The 21116-nt window shown below is 43.6% G+C and overlaps 1 protein-coding gene across 1 annotated transcript in view; it reads left to right on the forward strand.

Moving 5' to 3' along the window:
• LOC131941379 (uncharacterized) overlaps window positions 1–21116 on the forward strand; it is a 96540-nt gene that overhangs the window by 60007 nt on the left and 15417 nt on the right. Inside the window, exon 3 of the mRNA XM_059300623.1 lies at window positions 10587–10751. Within this exon, the coding sequence (XP_059156606.1) occupies window positions 10587–10751 (165 nt within the window). The remainder of the gene's footprint in view (window positions 1–10586; window positions 10752–21116) is intronic.

The following is a 21116-nucleotide window of genomic DNA, read 5'->3' on the forward strand; positions in this document are numbered from 1 at the left end:
AACAATCACATCGGGAGTCACGTGATGGGGGTGGTGAGTGCTATCAGCCAAGGTCACGTTCACGTGCCTCTACCGGCCTCGTCCGTACGTCTTCAAGGTCACGCATGAGAGCAGACACACGGCGCGTGACGTCACTTTCCTGACGGCGCTAGCTGACCGTACGTCATCTATAACGGAGGGCCCACAACATCCGTTTAGATATTTGTAGACCGGAAGTAAATTCAGTTGACACATTTTACTTGCTGGCTTGTAACTGGATCACGTGACGTGGCGAAGGAAACCTACGTCATCACGTGTGGTCTCACCCTAAGCCTGACCCAAAGATACGAGCTGACGTCATTGGCTGCTGGTTCCCTAATCAGTTCCTAAACTGGCTCCATCATGACGACAAGTTCCCCTCATTTGTCCTCAACCACAACCCGTTCCCTGCTGGTTCCCTGATGGGTTCACCCATCTGGTCACGGTTCCCTGCGGCTCACACAGGGCACGTGCCTGCCATCAAGGTGTACTCAACTACTGACCTCATCAGTTGAACGATGCCCTGGGGCGCTCGACCACAGCCGGAAGTTGCCGTAAATCCAATTAAATCACCACACACACACACACGCACACACAAATAACACACACACACGCTGAGTGCGTTCTAGCCATTCATGTTGTGGCCATATTGTGGCCATGTTGTGGCCATGGTGTGGCCAGCTACTGTCATTAAGTCTGGGCATGTTGTGGCCATTTTGTGGCCATATTGTAGCCATGTTGTGGCCAGCTACTGTCATTAAGTCTGGGCATATTGTGGCCATGGTGTGGCCATGGTGTGGCCATGTTGTGGCCAGCTACTGTCATTAAGTCTGGGCATGCACACCCAGGCTTGACCGTTCTGACCCCCAGCCCCACGGGAGAGGTGGGCGGCTAGATTTTAAATGGTAGACTGGCCATTCGGCTGGTAGTGGAACCGTTCATCACAGCCGTTCACTGGTGACATCACAACATTCTAGACTGGTTGCACACCACTTTCTCACCATCCTAGACTGGTTGCACGCCACTTTCACACCATTCTAGACTGGTTGCACGCCACGTTCACACCATTCTAGACTGGTTGCACGCCACTTTCTCACCATTCTAGAGGGGTTGCACACCACTTTCTCACCATCCTAGACTGGTTGCACGCCACTTTCTCACCTGACCATTCTAGACTGGTTGCACGCCACTTTCTCACCTGACCATTCTAGACTGGCTGCACGCCACTTTCTCACCATTCTAGAGGGGTTGCACACCACTTTCTCACCATCCTAGACTGGTTGCACGCCACTTTCACACCATTCTAGACTGGTTGCACGCCACTTTCTCACCTGACCATTCTAGACTGGTTGCACGCCAATTTCTCACCATTCTAGAGGGGTTGCACACCACTTTCTCACCATCCTAGACTGGTTGCACGCCACTTTCACACCATTCTAGACTGGTTGCACGCCACTTTCTCACCATTCTAGAGGGGTTGCACACCACTTTCTCACCATCCTAGACTGGTTGCACACCACTTTCACACCATTCTAGACTGGTTGCACGCCACTTTCTCACCTGACCATTCTAGACTGGTTGGTTGGGATTTAACCCCACTGTATCCCATTAAGATGGCGTATTTAGTTAATTAATGAAACGCATCTTAATGAGCAGCTAGTAGGGAAAACCTCACAGATTAAAATTCCTAGAGCTGGAAATTTCGAACATTCTCGCAGCAAACGGTTTTTGTTTAGACGTGTGCACGTCAAAACTTTCACCAAGATGGCGGCATCTGCTGCGTTTATATCTGCGTCTGGCCGGGTCGTTCAGGGTGCTCAGGGCCATGTGGCCAACCGGCGGCCAGTTCACGGTGCTCGGGCCATGTGGCCGCTAGCATGGCCAACCGAAGGCCAGTCAACAGAAGTCCTGTGAGACCTACCTCGCTAACTAACGACGTAGAGACGAACGTGAGTCGCTAAACGAATCAGCTTACGTTTTGTTGTAAAACAAATGAAGAAAGACGACGTGGATGGAGCACACAACTTCATCCAACGGTAGTGTACACCAACAGCACCACAACAACTCATGGCCCTCGTTAAGTTCGTGTGTAAATTCATCTTCATAATGAGAGGTTGTAATTAGATTAGAAGTGATGGCGCTGTTTGCCTGCATCAACGTAATTAGCTGAAAGCTTCATCAATATAGCAGTTCCGGTATTCGGAAAAAATCGGTTTGTTGTACTACGTTGTGTTATATTGATGCTGACGTTGTGGTGCTTTGTGCTGATGTGACCAAAGGCCATGTGAGTTCACGGCCAAGGTCACATGAGTTCACGGCCAAGGTCACATGAGTTCACGGCCAAGGTAACATGAGTTCACGGCCAAGGTCACATGAGTTCACGACCTAGGTCACATGAGTTCACGGCCAAGGTAACATGAGTTCACGGCCAAGGTCACATGAGTTCAACCTCATAACCCACTCATAAAACACAAGTTATTTCAACAATGGGATCACCATGGCAACCGGAGAAATGCCGCTCCACTGCCTATTTAAACAAGACAAATACCGCGTGCAAACACTTGGAGCCATGGAGGGGCCGTGGAGGGGCCGTGGAGGGGCCGTGGAGGGGCCAGTAATTGCTCCGGAGCTTTGACTCAAGAGCCCAGACTCCACAGACAAGTAGGTGATGTAGAGCTCACGTAAACATACCTTCAGGGATTTGTACAATCTCAAGTGGCTACCTGTCATCTTCACAAGACCTGATTCATGGACGTCATGTTAACTACAACTGTATCATGGACGTCATGTTAGACGTGTATCATGGACGTCATGTTAACTAGACCTGTATCATGGACGTCATGTTAACTAGACCTGTATCATGGACGTCATGTTAGACGTGTATCATGGACGTCACGTTAACTAGACCTGTATCGTGACGTCATTGTTGAATGACCTCACTAACGACGGTACAATGGGCTCCACTGTTTCTGTCCAGCAAGTTGATCACATCTTATCTTGTGTCACCTTTTTCATTAGAACCTAGGTGCAGTAGAGTTGATCTGTTGTCACTGCTCAATCACTGTGCAATCAATACAGTCGTCTGTGCTTATCCGCCTGTGTTTATCCGTATGTGTTTAACCGTCTAAGTTTAACCGTCAGGGTCGTGGGTTCAACTGTAACCAGCTAACCTGAAGACAGTAAATGAGCACCAATTGAATTCAGGAGCGTGTGACGTCAGCTGAAAGTGACAGCAGACGATGAGCGCCTACACGTGAAATCTTGTTCTCTGATTGCTCTAATGGCCAGGTGTGCGCATGCCCGGGGGGGGGGGGGGAAGTGAGCGGTGGGCGGGGCCGACGGTTTCACTAATTAACTCAAATCTTGTGGGGTGGGGGTAAGACGCGTGTACCAGTGATCACACACGGGGGGGGGGCGTACACAGTACAGGTCCATGTTGATTTGATGCTCGCCACAGCTGTAGCTGGTCCCTCTAGCACAGCTGTAGCTGGTCCCTCTAACACAGCTGTAGCTGGTCCCTCTAGCACAGCTGTAACAAGTGAGGCAAGTGAAGTAGAGTTTACCTGTTGAGCTCTATGTGGTCAGCACTATGACCAGCCGCTTTACTTCCCCTAATCAAAGCTGGGACTCTTGAGACGTTCTACTGACTTGGACTCGAACTTAAACTTTCGAGTTAGCAGTCTAGCGCTCTACCGCTAGGCCACGCCGTCTAACACGTGTAACTGGTCTCAATAGGTGCAACCATCAGATGTATAGGTGAACCAAGTAGTTTTATAACTGCAGCTAGTATATTATTCTCTAGCTGCAGCTAGAGCTATGCTTGCCTGTAAGACGAGCCCTTAGAGCGGGCCTGTAGACGCGAAGGTTAACGCTAGATGCACAAAACATTTACCAGGATCGGTTGCTCCCCTTTGTTAAAAAACTGGCGTCCTAACGTGAATGATATGGATGGGGAAAAATTGTTTCAAAACAAAAACGTTTTCTAAGCAGGGAATACGGTAAGAATAATAAACCATTTTTGTCGGGACGCCTGGGGCGATTCGCGTGACGAATTCAGCCAGGATTTTAATAGGAAAACCATGCGCACACCACACCCGCCCCAGATCCTCTCTCCCCCCCCCCCCAACCATGTCGTGGTAGAATCTAGGATGATGGCACTAGTTTAACACAACAGGATCTATTTTTAGCCCCAGGTACCTGCTCATTGGACACAATTTATGTGTCTTCAGCAGACAAGTACACAAACATTTCACACAAGTACACAAACATTTCACACAAACATTTCACACAAGTACACAAACATTTCACACAAGTACACAAACATTTCACACAAGTACACAAACATTTCACACAAACATTTCACACAAGTACACAAACATTTCACACAAACATTTCACACAAGTACACAAACATTTCACACAAGTACACAAACATTTCACACAAGTACACAAACATTTCACACAAGTACACAAACATTTCACACAAGTACACAAACATTTCACACAAGTACACAAACATTTCACACAAACATTTCACAAAGACATTTCACACAAATATTTCACACAAGTACACAAACATTTCACAGAAGTACACAAACATTTCACACAAGTATACAAACATTTCACACAAACATTTCACACAGACATTTCACACAAACATTTCACACAAGTACACAAACATTTCATACAAGTACACAAACATTTCACACAAGTACACAAACATTTCACACAAGTACACAAACATTTCACACAACTACACAAACATTTCACACAAACATTTCACACAAGTACACAAACATTTCACACAAGTACACAAACATTTTACACAAACATTTCACACAAGTACACAAACATTTCACACAAGTACACAAACATTTCACACAAACATTTCACACAAGTACACAAACATTTCACACAAACATTTCACATAAGTACACAAACATTTCACACAAGTACACAAACATTTCACACAAGTACACAAGCATTTCACACAAGTACACAAACATTTCACACAAGTACACAAACATTTCACACAACTACACAAACATTTCACACAAACATTTCACACAAGTACACAAACATTTCACACAAGTACACAAACATTTTACACAAACATTTCACACAAGTACACAAACATTTCACACAAGTACACAAACATTTCACACAAACATTTCACACAAGTACACAAACATTTCACACAAACATTTCACACAAACATTTCACACAAGTACACAAACATTTCACACAAGTACACAAACATTTCACACAAGTACACAAACATTTCACACAGGTACACAAACATTTCACACAAGTACACAAACATTTCACACAAGTACACAAACATTTCACACAAGTACACAAACATTTCACACAAGTACACAAACATTTCACACAAGTACACAAACATTTCACACAAGTACACAAACATTTCACTCAAACATTTCACACAAACATTTCACACAAGTACACAAACATTTCACACAAGTACACAAACATTTCACACAAACATTTCACACAAGTACACAAACATTTCACACAAGTACACAAACATTTCACACAAGTACACAAACATTTCACACAAGTACACAAACATTTCACACAAGTACACAAACATTTCACAGAAGTACACAAACATTTCACACAAGTACACAAACATTTCACACAAACATTTCACACAAGTACACAAACATTTCACACAAGTACACAAACATTTCACACAAGTACACAAACATTTCATACAAGTACACAAACATTTCACTCAAACATTTCACACAAACATTTCACACAAGTACACAAACATTTCACACAAGTACACAAACATTTCACACAAGTACACAAACATTTTACACAAACATTTCACACAAGTACACAAACATTTCACACAAGTACAAAAACATTTCACACAAGTACACAAACATTTCACACAAGTACACAAACATTTCACACAAGTACACAAACATTTCACACAAGTACACAAACATTTTACACAAACATTTCACACAAGTACACAAACATTTCACACAAGTACACAAACATTTCACACAAACATTTCACACAAGTACACAAACATTTCACACAAACATTTCACACAAACATTTCACACAAGTACACAAACATTTCACACAAGTACACAAACATTTCACACAATTACACAAACATTTCACACAAGTACACAAACATTTCACACAAACATTTCACACAAGTACACAAACATTTCACACAAGTACACAAACATTTCACACAATTACACAAACATTTCACACAAACATTTCACACAAGTACACAAACATTTCACACAAACATTTTACACAAACATTTCACACAAGTACACAAACATTTCACACAAGTACACAAACATTTCACACAAGTACACAAACATTTCACACAAGTACACAAACATTTCACACAATTACACAAACATTTCACACAAGTACACAAACATTTCACACAAGTACACAAACATTTCACACATGTACACAAACATTTCACACAAGTACACAAACATTTCACACAAGTACACAAACATTTCACACAAGTACACAAACATTTTACACAAACATTTCACACAAGTACACAAACATTTCACACAAGTACACAAACATTTCACACAAGTACACAAACATTTTACACAAACATTTCACACAAGTACACAAACATTTCACACAAGTACACAAACATTTCACACAAGTACACAAACATTTCACACAAGTACACAAACATTTTACACAAACATTTCACACAAGTACACAAACATTTCACACAAGTACACAAACATTTCACACAAGTACACAAACATTTCACACAAGTAAACAAACATTTCACACAAGTACACAAACATTTCACACAAGTACACAAACATTTCACACAAGTACACAAACATTTCACACAAGTACACAAACATTTTACACAAACATTTCACACAAGTACACAAACATTTCACACAAGTACACAAACATTTCACACAAGTACACAAACATTTCACACAAGTACACAAACATTTCACACAAGTCCACAAACATTTCACACAAGTACACAAACATTTCACACAAGTCCACAAACATTTCACACAAGTACACAAACATTTCACACAAATACACAAACATTTCACACAAACATTTCACACAAACATTTCACACAAGTACACAAACATTTCACACAAGTACACAAACATTTCACTCAAACATTTCACACAAGTACACAAACATTTCACACAAACATTTCACACAAGTACACAAACATTTCACTCAAACATTTCACACAAGTACACAAACATTTCACACAAACATTTCACACAAGTACACAAACATTTCACACAAGTACACAAACATTTCACACAAGTACACAAACATTTCACACAAGTACACAAACATTTCACACAAGTATACAAACATTTCACACAAGTCCACAAACATTTCACATAAGTACACAAACATTTCACACAAGTACACAAACATTTCACACAAGTACACAAACATTTCACACAAGTACACAAACATTTCACACAACATTTTCACAAACATTTCACACAAGTACACAAACATTTCACACAAGTACACAAACATTTCACACAAGTACACAAACATTTTACACAAACATTTCACACAAGTACACAAACATTTCACACAAGTACACAAACATTTCACACAAGTACACAAACATTTCACACAAGTACACAAACATTTCACACAAGTCCACAAACATTTCACACAAGTACACAAACATTTCACACAAGTCCACAAACATTTCACACAAGTACACAAACATTTCACACAAATACACAAACATTTCACACAAACATTTCACACAAACATTTCACACAAGTACACAAACATTTCACACAAGTACACAAACATTTCACTCAAACATTTCACACAAGTACACAAACATTTCACACAAACATTTCACACAAGTACACAAACATTTCACTCAAACATTTCACACAAGTACACAAACATTTCACACAAACATTTCACACAAGTACACAAACATTTCACACAAGTACACAAACATTTCACACAAGTACACAAACATTTCACACAAGTACACAAACATTTCACACAAGTATACAAACATTTCACACAAGTCCACAAACATTTCACATAAGTACACAAACATTTCACACAAGTACACAAACATTTCACACAAGTACACAAACATTTCACACAAGTACACAAACATTTCACACAACATTTTCACAAACATTTCACACAAGTACACAAACATTTCACACAAGTACACAAACATTTCACACAAACATTTCACACAAGTACACAAACATTTCACACAAACATTTCACACAAGTACACAAACATTTCACACAAGTACACAAACATTTCACACAAGTACACAAACATTTCACACAAGTACACAAACATTTCACACAAGTACACAAACATTTCACAGAAGTACACAAACATTTCACACAAGTACACAAACATTTCACACAAACATTTCACACAAGTACACAAACATTTCACACAAGTACACAAACATTTCACACAAGTACACAAACATTTCATACAAGTACACAAACATTTCACTCAAACATTTCACACAAACATTTCACACAAGTACACAAACATTTCACACAAGTACACAAACATTTCACACAAGTACACAAACATTTTACACAAACATTTCACACAAGTACACAAACATTTCACACAAGTACAAAAACATTTCACACAAGTACACAAACATTTCACACAAGTACACAAACATTTCACACAAGTACACAAACATTTCACACAAGTACACAAACATTTTACACAAACATTTCACACAAGTACACAAACATTTCACACAAGTACACAAACATTTCACACAAACATTTCACACAAGTACACAAACATTTCACACAAACATTTCACACAAACATTTCACACAAGTACACAAACATTTCACACAAGTACACAAACATTTCACACAATTACACAAACATTTCACACAAGTACACAAACATTTCACACAAACATTTCACACAAGTACACAAACATTTCACACAAGTACACAAACATTTCACACAATTACACAAACATTTCACACAAACATTTCACACAAGTACACAAACATTTCACACAAACATTTTACACAAACATTTCACACAAGTACACAAACATTTCACACAAGTACACAAACATTTCACACAAGTACACAAACATTTCACACAAGTACACAAACATTTCACACAATTACACAAACATTTCACACAAGTACACAAACATTTCACACAAGTACACAAACATTTCACACATGTACACAAACATTTCACACAAGTACACAAACATTTCACACAAGTACACAAACATTTCACACAAGTACACAAACATTTTACACAAACATTTCACACAAGTACACAAACATTTCACACAAGTACACAAACATTTCACACAAGTACACAAACATTTCACACAAGTACACAAACATTTTACACAAACATTTCACACAAGTACACAAACATTTCACACAAGTACACAAACATTTCACACAAGTACACAAACATTTCACACAAGTACACAAACATTTCACACAAGTACACAAACATTTCACACAAGTACACAAACATTTCACACAAGTACACAAACATTTCACACAAGTACACAAACATTTTACACAAACATTTCACACAAGTACACAAACATTTCACACAAGTACACAAACATTTCACACAAGTACACAAACATTTCACACAAGTACACAAACATTTCACACAAGTACACAAACATTTCACACAAGTACACAAACATTTCACACAAGTCCACAAACATTTCACACAAGTACACAAACATTTCACACAAATACACAAACATTTCACACAAACATTTCACACAAACATTTCACACAAGTACACAAACATTTCACACAAGTACACAAACATTTCACTCAAACATTTCACACAAGTACACAAACATTTCACACAAACATTTCACACAAGTACACAAACATTTCACTCAAACATTTCACACAAGTACACAAACATTTCACACAAACATTTCACACAAGTACACAAACATTTCACACAAGTACACAAACATTTCACACAAGTACACAAACATTTCACACAAGTACACAAACATTTCACACAAGTATACAAACATTTCACACAAGTCCACAAACATTTCACATAAGTACACAAACATTTCACACAAGTACACAAACATTTCACACAAGTACACAAACATTTCACACAAGTACACAAACATTTCACACAACATTTTCACAAACATTTCACACAAGTACACAAACATTTCACACAAGTACACAAACATTTCACACAAACATTTCACACAAGTATACAAACATTTCACTCAAACATTTCACACAAGTACACAAACATTTCACACAAGTACACAAACATTTCACACAAGTACACAAACATTTCACACAAGTACACAAACATTTCACTCAAACATTTCACACAAGTACACAAACATTTCACACAAGTACACAAACATTTCACACAAGTAAACAAACATTTCACACAAGTACACAAACATTTTACACAAACATCTCACACAAGTACACACCAGCCATCCACACATCTAACCACGTGATCTCTGTCGTCCCCAGACTCCCAGGTCCCGCTGAATGTCGCCCCACCCCCCATGATCATGGACGACATTGACCCCGTCTGCTACAACTTCACCATCGGCAACTGGCGCGTGCAGGAGTTTTTCTCTCCCAATTACCCGGGGGAGTACCTCAACAACACCGACTGTGTCCTCTACCTCGAAGGTAAGCCCACAGGACATTGTCCTCTACCTCGAAGGTAAGCCCACAGGACATTGTCCTCTACCTCAACAACACCGACTGTGTCCTCTACCTCGAAGGTAAGCTCACAGGACATTGTCCTCTACCCAGAACGTAATCCTTACTGGGTTTGTGGTTATGTGGGTTTGTGATGGTGTGGGTTTGTGATGGTGTGGGTTTGTATTGTAATGTGAAGTGTGTATTTTAGTATGTGTGGGTGTGGGTTGTGATGTGTGATGTCAGGATTATGATGTGTATTTTAAATTTTGAAATGTGTATAGAATGAATGTGGCTGACGGTCAACCTTGTATGTAAAATCTGTTGACTGTTTGATTAGACGTACCATCCAGATGGGATTGAACACACACTAAACGTGAACACACTAAACATGAACACACTAAACATGAACACACACTAAACATGAGCACACACTAAACATGAAAACACACTAAACATGAACACACACTAAACATGAACACACACTAAACGCTCAACGTGCGCACCGTATCACGTGACGTAGTGCGCACCGTCAGACTTTGTTTGTTGTGTTTGGCACGAGACGTAGATGTCGACTCTCTACCACAAATAACTTCGACTTAACTTGACATTCAACAACATCCACGTTCATCAGATCAGGATCTTGTTGGATTTTTATCTAATCCTTCATAATCGGCAGCTGGGCTAGGGGTTAGGACATGGTTAAAGTAAATAGTATCAATTAGGGTAAGGGTTAGGGCATGGTTAAAGTAAATAGTATCACTTAGGGTAGGGGTTAGGACATGGTTAAAGTAAATAGTATCACTTAGGGTAGGGTTTAGGACATGGTTAAAGTAACTAGTAGCACTTAGGGTAGGGTTTAGGACATGGTTAAAGTAACTAGTAGCACTTAGGGTAGGGTTTAGGACATGGTTAAAGTAACTAGTAGCACTTAGGGTAGGGTTTAGGACATGGTTAAAGTAACTAGTAGCACTTAGGGTAGGGTTTAGGACATGGTTAAAGTAACTAGTAGCACTTAGGGTAGGGGTTAGGACATGGTTAAAGTAAATAGTATCACTTAGGGTAGGGGTTAGGGCATGGTTAAAGTAAATAGTATCAATTAGGGTAGGGGTTAGGGCATGGTTAAAGTAAATAATATCAATTAGGGTGGGGTTAGGACATGGTTAACTATTGGTCAGTGTTCACTGTGTGTATGTGACAGTGTGTGTGGGTAGGGGGGTGTCTTCTACTCTCAGCAGAAAGACACAAAAGGCTAGCTTACATGCTTGTGAATTATGTGTTTGGTATCATCGGGGTGATGTGTGTGTGTGTGTTATCATTCATCCCGTGATGATGTGTGTGTCGAGTGATGTGTGTGTCGAGTGATGTGTGTGTGTGTGTGTGTCGAGTAATGTGTGTGTCGAGTGATGTGTGTGTGTGTGTCGAGTGATGTGTGTGTGTGTCGAGTGATGTGTGTGTGTGTGTCGAGTGATGTGTGTGTGTGTCGAGTGATGTGTGTGTGTGTCGAGTGATGTGTGTGTGTGTGTGTCGAGTGATGTGTGTGTGTGTGTCGAGTGATGTGTGTGTGTCGAGTGATGTGTGTGTGTGTGTGTCGAGTGATGTGTGTGTGTGTCGAGTGATGTGTGTGTCGAGTGATGTGTGTGTCGAGTGATGTGTGTGTGAGTGATGTGTGTGTCGAGTGATGTGTGTGTGTGTGTCGAGTGATGTGTGTGTGTGTGTCGAGTGATGTGTGTGTCGAGTGATGTGTGTGTGTGTGTGTGTGTGTCGAGTGATGTGTGTGTGTGTGTGTCGAGTGATGTGTGTGTCGAGTGATGTGTGTGTCGAGTGATGTGTGTGTCGAGTGATGTGTGTGTCGAGTGATGTGTGTGTGTGTGTGTGTCGAGTGATGTTTGTGTCGAGTGATGTGTGTGTGTGTGTGTGTCGAGTGATGTGTGTGTGTGTGTCGAGTGATGTGTGTGTCGAGTGATGTGTGTGTGTGTGTGTGTGTCGAGTGATGTGTGTGTCGAGTGATGTGTGTGTCGAGTGATGTGTGTGTCGAGTGATGTGTGTGTCGAGCGATGTGTGTGTGTGTGTCGAGTGATGTGTGTGTGTGTGTCGAGTGATGTGTGTGTCGAGTGATGTGTGTGTGTGTGTGTGTGTCGAGTGATGTGTGTGTGTGTGTGTCGAGTGATGTGTGTGTCGAGTGATGTGTGTGTCGAGTGATGTGTGTGTCGAGTGATGTGTGTGTCGAGTGATGTGTGTGTCGAGTGATGTGTGTGTCGAGTGATGTGTGTGTGTGTGTGTCGAGTGATGTGTGTGTCGAGTGATGTGTGTGTCGATTGATGTGTGTGTCGAGTGATGTGTGTGTCGAGTGATGTGTGTGTCGAGTGATGTTGTGTGTGTGTCGATTGATGTGTGTGTCGAGTGATGTGTGTGTCGAGTGATGTGTGTGTGTGTGTGTCGAGTGATGTGTGTCGAGTGATGTGTGTGTCGAGTGATGTGTGTGTCGAGTGATGTGTGTGTCGAGTGATGTGTGTGTCGAGTGATGTGTGTGTGTGTGTGTGTCGAGTGATGTGTGTGTGTGTGTCGAGTAATGTGTGTGTCGAGTGATATGTGTGTGTGTGTGTCGAGTGATGTGTGTGTGTGTGTGTCGAGTGATGTTTGTGTGTGTGTGTGTCGAGTGATGTGTGTGTGTGTGTCGAGTGATGTGTGTGTGTGTCGAGTGATGTGTGTGTCGAGTGATGTGTGTGTCGAGTGATGTGTGTGTGTGTGTCGAGTGATGTGTTTGTGTGTGTCGAGTGATGTGTGTGTCGAGTGATGTGTGTGTCGAGTGATGTGTGTGTCGAGTGATGTGTGTGTCGAGTGATGTGTGTGTGTGTCGAGTGATGTGTGTGTGTGTGTGTGTGTCGAGTGATGTGTGTGTGTGTCGAGTGATGTGTGTGTCGAGTGATGTGTGTGTCGAGTGATGTGTGTGTCGAGTGATGTGTGTGTGTGTCGAGTGATGTGTGTGTTGAGTGATGTGTGTGTGTGTCGAGTGATGTGTGTGTCGAGTGATGTGTGTGTGAGTGTGTGTGTGTCGAGTGATGTGTGTGTTGAGTGATGTGTGTGTGTCGAGTGATGTGTGTGTCGAGTGATGTGTGTGTCGAGTGATGTGTGTGTGTGTGTGTGTCGAGTGATGTGTGTGTCGAGTGATGTGTGTGTCGAGTGATGTGTGTGTCGAGTGATGTGTGTGTGAGTGTGTGTGTGTCGAGTGATGTGTGTGTCGAGTGATGTGTGTGTCGAGTGATGTGTGTGTGTGTGTGTCGAGTGATGTGTGTGTCGAGTGATGTGTGTGTCGAGTGATGTGTGTGTCGAGTGATGTGTGTGTCGAGTGATGTGTGTGTGTGTGTCGAGTGATGTGTGTGTCGAGTGATGTGTATGTGAGTGTGTGTGTGTCGAGTGATGTGTGTGTCGAGTGATGTGTGTGTCGAGTGATGTGTGTGTGTGTGTGTCGAGTGATGTGTGTGTCGAGTGATGTGTGTGTCGAGTGATGTGTGTGTGTGTGTCGAGTGATGTTTGTGTCGAGTGATGTGTGTGTCGAGTGATGTGTGTGTGTGTCGAGTGATGTGTGTGTTGAGTGATGTGTGTGTGTGTGTCGAGTGATGTGTGTGTGTGTGTGTCGAGTGATGTGTGTGTCGAGTGATGTGTGTGTGTGTGTGTGTGTCGAGTGATGTGTGTGTGTGTGTGTCGAGTGATGTGTGTGTCGAGTGATAAGTGTGTCGAGTGATGTGTGTGTGTGTGTGTCGAGTAATGTGTGTGTCGAGTGATGTGTGTGTCGAGTGATGTGTGTGTGTGTGTGTCGAGTGATGTGTGTGTGTGTCGAGTGATGTGTGTGTGTGTGTGTCGAGTGATGTGTGTGTGTGTGTCGAGTGATGTGTGTGTCGAGTAATGTGTGTGTGTGTGTGTCGAGTGATGTGTGTGTGTGTGTCGAGTGATGTGTGTGTGTCGAGTGTGTGTGTGTGTGTCGAGTGATGTGTGTGTCGAGTGATGTGTGTGTGTGTGTTTCGAGTAATGTGTGTGTGTGTGTGTCGAGTGATGTGTGTGTCGAGTGATGTGTGTGTCGAGTGATGTGTGTGTGTGTCGAGTGATGTTGTGTCGAGTGATGTGTGTGTCGAGTGATGTGTGTGTCGAGTGATGTGTGTGTGTGTGTCGAGTAATGTGTGTGTCGAGTAATGTGTGTGTCGAGTGATGTTGTGTCGAGTGATGAGTGTGTCGAGTGATGTGTGTGTCGAGTGATGTGTGTGTGTGTGTGTCGAGTGATGTTGTGTCGAGTGATGAGTGTGTCGAGTGATGTGTGTGTGTGTGTCGAGTAATGTGTGTGTCGAGTAATGTGTGTGTCGAGTGATGTGTGTGTGTGTGTGTCGTTTGATGTGTGTGTCGAGTGATGTGTGTGTCGAGTGACGTGTGTGTGTGTGTGTCGAGTGATGTGTTTGTCGAGTGATGTGTGTGTCAAGTGATGTGTGTGTCGAGTGATGTGTGTGTCGAGTGATGTGTGTGTCGAGTGATGTGTGTGTGTGTCGAGTGATGTGTGTGTCGAGTGATGTGTGTGTCGAGTGATGTGTGTGTCGAGTGATGTGTGTGTCGAGTGATGTGTGTGTGTCGAGTGATGTGTGTGTCGAGTGATGTGTGTGTGTCGACTGATGTGTGTGTCGAGTGATGTGTGTGAGTGTGTCGAGTGATGAGTGTGTCGAGTGATGTGTGTGTGTGTGTCGAGTGATGTGTGTGTCGAGTGATGTGTGTGTCGAGTGATGTGTGTGTCGAGTGATGTGTGTGTGTGTGTGTGTCGAGTGATGTGTGTGTCGAGTGATGTGTGTGTCGATTAATGTGTGTGTCGAGTGATGAGTGTGTCGAGTGATGAGTGTGTCGAGTGATGAGTGTGTCGAGTGATGTGTGTGTGTGTGTCGAGTAATGTGTGTGTCGAGTGATGTGTGTGTGTGTGTGTCGAGTGATGTGTGTGTGTGTGTCGAGTGATGTGTGTGTGTCGAGTAATGTGTGTGTCGAGTGATGTGTGTGTGTGTCGAGTAATGTGTGTGTGTGTGTGTGTCGAGTGATGTGTGTGTCGAGTGATGTGTGTGTGTGTCGAGTAATGTGTGTGTCGAGTGATGTGTGTGTGTGTGTGTCGAGTGATGTGTGTGTGTGTGTCGAGTAATGTGTGTGTCGAGTGATGTGTGTGTGTGTGTGTCAAGTGATGTGTGTGTGTGTCGAGTGATGTGTGTGTCGAGTGATGTGTGTGTCGAGTGATGTCTGAGTCGAGTGATGAGTGTGTCGAGTGATGTGTGTGTGTGTCGAGTAATGTGTGTGTCGAGTAATGTGTGTGTCGAGTGATGTGTGTGTGTGTGTCGAGTGATGTGTGTGTGTGTGTCGAGTAATGTGTGTGTGTGTGTCGAGTGATGTGTGTGTCGAGTGATGTGTGTGTGTGTCGAGTGATGTGTGTGTCGAGTGATGTGTGTGTGTGTGTGTCGAGTGATGTGTGTGTGTCGAGTGATGTGTGTGTGTGTCGAGTGATGAGTGTGAGTGTGTCGATTGATGTGTGTGTGTGTGTGTGTGTCGAGTAATGTGTGTGTCGAGTGATGTGTGTGTCGAGTGATGTGTGTGTCGAGTGATGTGTGTGTGTGTGTGTCGAGTGATGAGTGTGTCGAGTAATGAGTTTGTCGAGTGATGTGTGTGTCGAGTGATGTGTGTGTCGAGTGATGTGTGTGTGTGTGTGTGTGTCGAGTGATGTGTGTGTCGAGTGATGTGTGTGTCGAGTGATGTGTGTGTGTGTGTCGAGTAATGTGTGTGTCGAGTGATGTGTGTGTCGAGTGATGTGTGTGTCGAGTGATGTGTGTGATGTGTGTGTGTGTGTGTGTGTCGAGTGATGTGTGTGTCGAGTGATGTGTGTATGTGTGTGTGTGTCGAGTGATGAGTGTGTCGAGTGATGTGTGTGTCGAGTGATGTGTGTGTGTGTGTGTCGAGTAATGTGTGTGTCGAGTGATGTGTATGTCGAGTGATGTGTGTGTCGGGTGATGTGTGTGTGTGTGTGTCGAGTAATGTGTGTGTCGAGTGATGTGTGTGTCGAGTGATGTGTGTGTCGAGTGATGTGTGTGTGAGTGTGTGTGTGTCGAGTGATGTGTGTGTCGAGTGATGTGTGTGTGTGTGTGTGTCGAGTGATGTGTGTGTCGAGTGATGTGTGTGTCGAGTGATGTGTGTGTCGAGTGATGTGTGTGTGTGTGTGTCGAGTGATGTGTGTGTATGTGTGTGTCGAGTGATGTGTGTGTCGAGTGATGTGTGTGTCGAGTGATGTGTGTGTCGAGTGATGTGTGTGTCGAGTGATGTGTGTGTCGAGTGATGTGTGTGTGTGTCGAGTGATGTGTGTGTCGAGTGATGTGTGTGTGTGTCGAGTGATGTGTGTGTGTGTGTGTCGAGTGATGTGTGTGTGAGTGATGTGCCATGTGTTCACGTGAGTGGAGCCAGACGCCACCTGTCCCACACGTGATCGACCTCAGGTGGGATGGCCAGGTACCGACACGCATGGCTGACACCAAATTAGCCCCGGCTGAACGTGACCCCGGCACGCGCTCCTATTCAATCACGCCAAGTCACGCGGGACCACGCGGGACCACGCGCCGAGCGAGAGTTCTGACATAGATGCCCGGCTATTCAAATAACTTGAACATCCTTGTTTGTTTATCAAACTTCTCAAATGTTCACTTGAATGGCGGCCGGTTCCGGCATCGTCCGGCTGATCACGTGATGGATGAGCCGGCTCTTGTTACATCTGCCTGGCTGCTAGTAGCATACTTGCTGCCTTGTAACTGCTAGCAGCATACTTGCTGCCCTGTAGCTGCTAGTAGCATACAATACTTGCTGCCCTGTAGCTGCTAGTAGCATACAATACTTGCTGCCCTGTAGCAGCCAGTATAATACTTGCTGCCCTGTAGCAGCCAGTATAATACTTGCTGCCATGTAGCAGCCAGTATAATACTTGGTGCCATGTAGCAGCCAGTATAATACTTGCTGCCATGTAGCAGCCAGTATAATACTTGCTGCCCTGTAGCAGCCAGTATAATACTTGCTGCCATGTAGCAGCCAGTATAATACTTGCTGCCCTGTAGCAGCCAGTATAATACTTGCTGCCCTGTAGCAGCCAGTATAATACTTGCTGCCTTGTAGCTGTCGGTTCTGATCTCCATTCATAGCCCTTCAGTCTTTTTGAAATTTTCGGGGGGGGGGGGGGGTGGTAGACTTTCTTCGGGCTTCGGGGGAGATGCATGGAAGAAACTCTGTAGCCCTTGCGAGCAGAAGTTGCGAGGCACCGATTTAGTGTCTACCCCCCCCCCCTAAAGAAAAATGTCCGGAAACTAAACAGGCTCCAAGAGCAACTGTCAAAGTTATGGCTGCAGCTAAAAACAATTGAAGCTAGTGTAGCTGATATCAGCCAAACATCAAAAGTTAAATGGTTTCAGCTAGTCTAGCTGACATCAAAGAAACGTCATGACCAGAGCACGTGGTCTTCTCCTCGTGCCGGAAGTTGCGACACGTCATTTCCTGACATGCGCAGTCGGGCCCTGCTAGGTTCCTCGCCTGTTTATTTGCTTATATGCCTTTAATTTGACTCGTGGGTCAAAGGTCGCCGTTCTTTGTCGTTTGACCCTGACCTTCACTTTCAAACGAGATCAGAGGCCAATGTTCCCCACCCTCCCACCCCCCCCACCCCCGTCTTCCCCAACTTAATGCATCTAGGACACGCTTAAGGCTAGGGTGGTGATGTTAGTGTGGTGATGTTAGGGTGGTGATGTTAGGGTGGTGATGTTAGGATGGTGATGTTAGGATGGTGATGTTAGGATGTTGATGTTAGGGTGGTGATGTTAGGGTGGTGATGTTAGGGTGGTGATGTTAGAGTGGTGATGTTAGGATGGTGATGTTAGGATGGTGATGTTAGTGTGGTGATGTTAGGGTGGTGATGTTAGGATGGTGATGTTAGTATGGTGATGTTAGGGTGGTGATGTTAGGGTGGTGATGTTAGGGTGGTGATGTTAGGGTGGTGATGTTAGGGTGGTGATGTTAGGATGGTGATGTTAGGGTGGTGATGTTAGGGTGGTGATGTTAGGATGTTGATGTTAGGGTGGTGATGTTAGGGTGGTGATGTTAGGGTGGTGAAGTTAGAGTTGTGATGTTAGGATGGTGATGTTAGTGTGGTGATGTTAGGGTTTTGATGTTAGGATGGTGATGTTAGGGTGGTGATGTTAGGGTGGTGATGTTAGGGTGGTGATGTTAGGGTTAGGGTGGTGATGTTAGGGTTAGGGTGGTGATGTTAGGGTGGTGATGTTAGGGTGGTGATGTTAGGGTGGTGATGTTAGTGTGGTGATGTTAGGGTGGTGATGTTAGGGTGTTGATGTTAGGGTTAGGGTGTGTTTATGTTAGGATGGTGATGTTAGGGTGGTGATGTTAGGGTGGTGATGTTAGGGTGGTGATGTTAGGATGGTGATGTTAGTGTGGTGATGTTAGGGTGGTGATGTTAGGGTTAGGGTGTTGATGTTAGAGTGGTGATGTTAGTGTGGTGATGTTAGGGTTAGGGTGTTGATGTTAGGGTTAGGGTGTTGATGTTAGGGTGGTGATGTTAGGGTGGTGATGTTAGGGTAATGATGTTAGGGTGGTGATGTTAGGATGTTGATGTTAGGGTGGTGATGTTAGGGTGGTGATGTTAGGGTGGTGATGTTAGGGTGGTGAAGTTAGAGTTGTGATGTTAGGATGGTGATGTTAGTGTGGTGATGTTAGGGTTTTGATGTTAGGATGGTGATGTTAGGGTGGTGATGTTAGGGTGGTGATGTTAGGGTGGTGATGTTAGGGTGGTGATGTTAGGGTGGTGATGTTAGGGTGGTGATGTTAGGGTTAGGGTGGTGATGTTAGGGTGGTGATGTTAGGGTGGTGATGTTAGGGTGGTGATGTTAGGGTGGTGATGTTAGGGTGGTGATGTTAGGGTGGTGATGTTAGGGTGTTGATGTTAGGGTGGTGATGTTAGGGTGGTGATGTTAGGGTTTTGATGTTAGGATGGTGATGTTAGGGTGGTGATGTTAGGGTGGTGATGTTAGGATGGTGATGTTAGGGTTAGGGTGTTGATGTTAGGGTTAGGGTGTTGATGTTAGGGTGGTGATGTTAGGGTGGTGATGTTAGGGTGGTGATGTTAGGGTGGTGATGTTAGGGTGGTGATGTTAGGGTGGTGATGTTAGGGTTAGGGTGGTGATGTTAGGGTGGTGATGTTAGGGTGGTGATGTTAGGGTGGTGATGTTAGGGTGGTGATGTTAGGGTTTTGATGTTAGGATGGTGATGTTAGGGTGGTGATGTTAGGGTGGTGAAGTTAGAGTTGTGATGTTAGGATGGTGATGTTAGTGTGGTGATGTTAGGGTTTTGATGTTAGGATGGTGATGTTAGGGTGGTGATGTTAGGGTGGTGATGTTAGGGTGGTGATGTTAGGGTGGTGATGTTAGGGTGGTGATGTTAGGGTTAGGGTGGTGATGTTAGGGTGGTGATGTTAGGGTTTTGATGTTAGGATGGTGATGTTAGGGTGGTGATGTTAGGGTGGTGATGTTAGGATGGTGATGTTAGGGTGGTGATGTTAGGGTGGTGATGTTAGGGTGGTGATGTTAGAGTGGTGATGTTAGGGTGATGTTAGAGTGGTGATGTTAGTGTGGTGATGTTAGGGTGGTGATGTTAGGATGGTGATGTTAGTATGGTGATGTTAGGGTGGTGATGTTAGGGTTAGGGTGGTGATGTTAGGGTGGTGATGTTAGGGTGGTGATGTTAGGGTGGTGATGTTAGGATGGTGATGTTAGGGTGGTGATGTTAGGGTGGTGATGTTAGGATGTTGATGTTAGGGTGGTGATGTTAGGGTGGTGATGTTAGGGTGGTGATGTTAGGGTGGTGAAGTTAGAGTTGTGATGTTAGGATGGTGATGTTAGTGTGGTGATGTTAGGGTTTTGATGTTAGGATGGTGATGTTAGGGTGGTGATGTTAGGGTGGTGATGTTAGGGTGGTGATGTTAGGGTTAGGGTGGTGATGTTAGGGTTAGGGTGGTGATGTTAGGGTGGTGATGTTAGGGTGGTGATGTTAGGGTGGTGATGTTAGTGTGGTGATGTTAGGGTGGTGATGTTAGGGTGTTGATGTTAGGGTTAGGGTGTGTTTATGTTAGGATGGTGATGTTAGGGTGGTGATGTTAGGGTGGTGATGTTAGGGTGGTGATGTTAGGATGGTGATGTTAGTGTGGTGATGTTAGGGTGGTGATGTTAGGGTTAGGGTGTTGATGTTAGAGTGGTGATGTTAGTGTGGTGATGTTAGGGTTAGGGTGTTGATGTTAGG

The sequence above is a fragment of the Physella acuta genome, unplaced genomic scaffold (assembly GCF_028476545.2).
Source record: "Physella acuta isolate Inbredline_101_S28 unplaced genomic scaffold, ASM2847654v3 ptg000360l, whole genome shotgun sequence".
NCBI classification, from domain to species: domain Eukaryota; kingdom Metazoa; phylum Mollusca; class Gastropoda; family Physidae; genus Physella; species Physella acuta.